Here is a 4,677-nt window from a genome sequence, read left to right as displayed (position 1 = left end):
TATTAGAGGATGAATAGAGGATTATTCTCGGACGATGAAGCATCAGATGCTAACTATGCAGTCACTTTTGACAATACGAGTATCTAGCCCAGGACAATCTTGCGAGGCATTTATGATCAACGCCGAGCAAATGATCAAGATTCTTGAAGATGCTTTGGCTAAGCAAAAGGAGAACTTCAAGTTCGAAATAGAAATGACTATGCTACGGATGAAGGAAGAGCATGACCGACGGATCCAAACTTTGTTAGTTCAAATCGATGAATCTAGTCGTCACAACAATGCCTACCGGGTAGGTGGCGATTCAGACATGGACGAACACCTAGATACAAATAACCCTCATGTTGACCAAAACGCTAGGGATGCCCCCACTAAAAATAACGACGCTGAGAATGGTACCACCTTCAAGAGATCTGTTAAAGTTAAAGGTGTCTGCACATAAAATGAATATATGAGATAAGAAGGGATCTCCTTGGCAGAGACCCCTAGCCAGTTTCAAATATCCCTTGTTTTGACCACTAATTAAGGAGTGGGAAACTGTGGGTATACACTGATCCTCGAAGCATTTCGATCCTCACTACTTTGATCTTGTCCGCCGATTGGTACACCGGCGACCCTTCAATTTATCTAGGCCAACAATTCTCAATAATTTTATTACATCCCCCTTTATGAGCCCAGCTCCCATCAAAGCAAAATCTTCCTTCATCCGTAGCTAGCCATTTCCATTTCAATTGCAATGCCTCCACCCTTGCCTACCGGATCAACGTGATAGCCATAACTTAAATTCAACAATCTACGAACCGCATCCACCATACGTCCTTGATTTTTGGTTTCAAGCAAGATGACACAGTTATAAATGTAAAATTTCATCACGTGTTTAAAAAATGAAATAATATTGAAAAACCAACCCTTTTGTATTTGTGAAACGAAAGCAGCAGACTGATTCACGATATTATTGGCTTCTAAACTAGGACAAAGTCTCAATCAGAGCAAAGTTATGAAAACAATTGGTATTTCTTAAGGAACCGATATGCTACTCGAGGCCCTAGATACTCAATACTCAATTGTATATTTCTCATAGGTAAAGTCATGCCGCTGGTACAAGAAACTCATATATCAAAGCTATTATACAACAAGAATTAAGGCCATAATGCTACTGCTCAGCAGCAGGAAAAACCAGGCAGAGCTTGTCCAACAAAATTTTATAGAACTTTGTGGTGTAAAAATGCTCAAGAATATATCTATGAACAACTTAGCAGCTGCTAAACATCCGAATACAAAACTCATAAATATCACCACGAGACCCTTGTTTTCAGTTTCAACCTGATAATCTCGAACTCTTTCAAACTCTGATCTGCATGTCAGGAGAAAATACATTAGCATCAACTTTGAGATGACATTACGCGCTATAAATTTAACTAGATTTTCATCAATGATAGTTGTCTGGGTTGAAAATGGCTTCTTAATATTTAAGTTAGTAAATTGTCAGATTATATTCCTCAACCCTGACCTCAATTTTGGAGTTTTGGTGTGATGGTTACAGGGACTTTGAGATGGTATTAGAGCAACCAAGGTTCAAAACCCACCAGCCACGAATTTAAAGCGGATTTTGTAAAAATTGACACTGCTTTGTGACTCCAAGTTTTAAGCCCATGAAAAGGGCGCTCAACCTGCAGGGGGTATGTTAGAATATAAGCATATATTTCTCAACCCTCACCACAACTATCGGAGTTTTGGTCTAACAATTAGAGAGACTTTATAAGACAAACAAGCTTAAGTTGCAATGTCAGATAACGCCTCGCATAATTTGTTGAGTGTAAATACTGACTCACTCCATTTGTTTGCTGGAACTTGTCGGTTCAATAAAAATGAAATAATTCTTTAAAATACTGAATGCAACAGTTACTAATTTCAGCTTAATTCTTATGTGAAGTGCAGAAGTCCTGATTTTAGTTGTATATTTCAATAAAATTCAGATATATATTTATATATTTAGCTGGATGTTCAAGCTCTAGTCTTTTATTAGACACTTCTATTTTTAGAAGTGTCTAATAAGAGAATAGAGGAGTGCAATTCATAAAAGAATAGAGCTGTAACTATTAAGCCAACTTGACCATGATGCTTCAATTGGTTTGATCAATTCTCCCTCCTTGTTTTTATTATAATTTTTTTTTGCTACTGGTAAGGACCACAGCCAAAATTTTGCACAACAAATTACACGTGGTTTTTACTCGGGATGCATAATTTGAAGCCAGAGTTTTGAGCAGTAGTTATATGCTGTGAATCAAAATGTGATATCTGGATGATTTGGTTTGAAATATTGTAACTGAAACTGCAGATACAATTTGCACAAAAAGGGGGAAAAACAGATGCAATCGGTACTTTTGTTCTGATTATAATGTAGCCCTTTTGCAAAGGCAGTTTAAAATGGTACCACTTTTTGCAAAAAGGTTATAACTAAATTGACCGCAAATTGTCTTGCAAAAATAGCTCATTTACAGCTGCAGTGACAAAAAGTTGCACTTGTAACTAACAAATAGCTGCAATGCAAGTAAAACTGCTTTTTACATATTAAGCAGTTCACAGTTGCAAATTTTGCATACCAAGTAGCTTATAGAATTATTTTCTGCAACCTTGAGGGAGGAGACTCATATATGATAAAAATATCATTTATTCATGGCCTTCCACTAACACCACAAAAAATGGCAAATATTATGGTTTTATTTTTGTCAGCTGTCTGTGCTGCCAGTATAACTATATCCACTCTACTAAGTTGGTAATGAAAAAGCTAAAGAGTTGGGAGTAACATAAGTTATACTTCTTCTGCATGTTACTCCCGATGGAACTCCGCCATTGAAAACAATGTCGTCCTTTTAAGTTCTGAAGCTGTTAAATGTTAATGAAAATTGTCACTTGAAACCTATGATGAAATTCTCTAAATTACACATTGAAACCGACAAAATTTAGAGGCACGACTGTTCTGTGCACTAAATATTTAACAGAATTGGATTTCCTAAAGCCTAAAGAGTTTTAAAAAGGGTAAATTACACTAAACTCCCATTAACTTTTAGCATTTTTCATAAACCCCTAATTACTTTCAAAGTCACACTAAACCCCCCAAGAACTTTCAAAAATCACACTAAACCCCCAATAACTTTCAAAATCACAATAAACCAACCAAAATACCCATTAAATTATTTTAAAAACCCATTATGACCTTTTTATATTTTCAATTCTAAAAACAAAAATCTCTTGTTTTTTGTCATTCGCTTTTCTCTTGCTCCCGCCTAAGTTAGGATCCTGAAGCCTATTTTTTTTTCTTTTGCTGAAATTATCCTTCAAAATGACTATTTATGTTGCTTTTCCTATCCGCAAAATACAGAAACTTATTTAGTGGTTCTTTTTGCAATTCCAAATAGTTATTGGGGGTTTAGTCTGATTTTAAAAGTTACTGGGAGTTTAGTGTGATTTTTGAAAGTTCTTGGAGGTTTAGTGTGACGTTGAAAGTTATTGGAGGTTTAGTGTGATGTTGAAAGTACCCATGTAACGTAGGTACCTCTCAAAACAAAACCTCTGCAGCAGCTCTAGCTTGCCTGAAGTCATTTTCATTGCAGAAAATTTTAAGAATGTGTAACTTTTTCAAATACATTGACATTAGGATAACTACCCTTATTTTCTGATATACTAAACAAACGGAGCACATAATTTATTGTCAGTCAGGAAAATGTCTCCTTAGTGCACCAGGAATTGTGAACTGCAAAAGGGCTAGATGGCACTCAAATACCACAAATGTTCTGCCTTTTGGCACTTAAATACCCTGAGTTATTTTTTGCAACACTTAATACCTTAATAAGTTTTTTCCAATTAAAATTAGGTCAACAGTGCTACTTTGATGGAAAGATGTGTTGGATATCTTGACCCCAAGATTTGTTTATTTTGATGGTAACAAATATTATATGTTGTGTGTATTTTGTGCTAACATATGTTTTGCAGTATCAGAGCAAAATCAACAATAATATTCAAAGAGATACTCAAGTTCAAGGCAACAAGACAAGCAAAGAAGATGTGCTTAATGGTAAATTTGTAATTTTACATTTTCTTTACTTAGAATTTTGTACAAGTCTTGATCACTCACAACACATACACGCACATAGTATTTAGAACACACTAACACATGCTTAGTGTGTGGTTAACTATAGAAACCCCTAAGTTAACCATTAGAGTTTATAGATATAGAGTGAGTCTCAAAACATATCATATATCTCATATTTATGTATCAGTAGTCGACCAATACTCTTAGTAGTAGACTACTCTCCTTAGTAGTAGACTACTAAGCCAGTTTGTCAAATATTCAGAAACTACATATGTTACATATGTACAGTGTAGTCGACTAGTCTCCTTAGTAGTAGACTACTAAAACAGTTTGTCAAATATCCAGAATCTACACATGTACAGTGTAGTCGACTACTCTGCTTAGTAGTCGACTACTAAGCAGTTTTCTGACTTTACAGAGTCTGAATTAACTCAGTATAGTCGACTACTAAGACTAGTAGTCGACTACTGAAACAGTTTTTTCAGCAGTTCTAAATTTGAATTGTTAAACGTTTATAGCCGTTTTAAAATGTTAATATATTAATTAGGTTTAAAATTTGAGTTTTTCAGAGGCTAAAAATAGGTTTA

At 35.1% G+C, this 4,677-nt stretch overlaps 1 protein-coding gene across 2 annotated transcripts in view; it reads right to left on the bottom strand.

Annotated features, from left to right (window-relative positions):
• Positions 1,044–4,677, bottom strand: part of LOC109838001 (uncharacterized protein slp1) — a 10,013-nt gene continuing 6,379 nt past the window's right edge. The window contains exons 5-6 of one of the 2 annotated variants that reach the window (XR_002246533.1): positions 1,508–1,667; positions 1,215–1,351 (exon numbers count right to left, since the gene is read on the bottom strand). Coding sequence is in view for 1 of the 2 variants with exons in the window: in XM_020406410.1 (XP_020261999.1) it covers positions 1,123–1,351 (229 nt within the window). In the remaining variant the exon portion in view is untranslated. Of the gene's footprint in view, positions 1,352–1,507; positions 1,668–4,677 lie in introns of both variants that reach the window. The other variant, XM_020406410.1, reaches the window with a different exon arrangement.

This window comes from Asparagus officinalis, chromosome 4 (assembly GCF_001876935.1).
Source record: "Asparagus officinalis chromosome 4, Aspof.V1, whole genome shotgun sequence".
Lineage (NCBI taxonomy): Eukaryota > Viridiplantae > Streptophyta > Magnoliopsida > Asparagales > Asparagaceae > Asparagus > Asparagus officinalis.
This window is presented reverse-complemented; position numbering and strand designations above follow the sequence as displayed.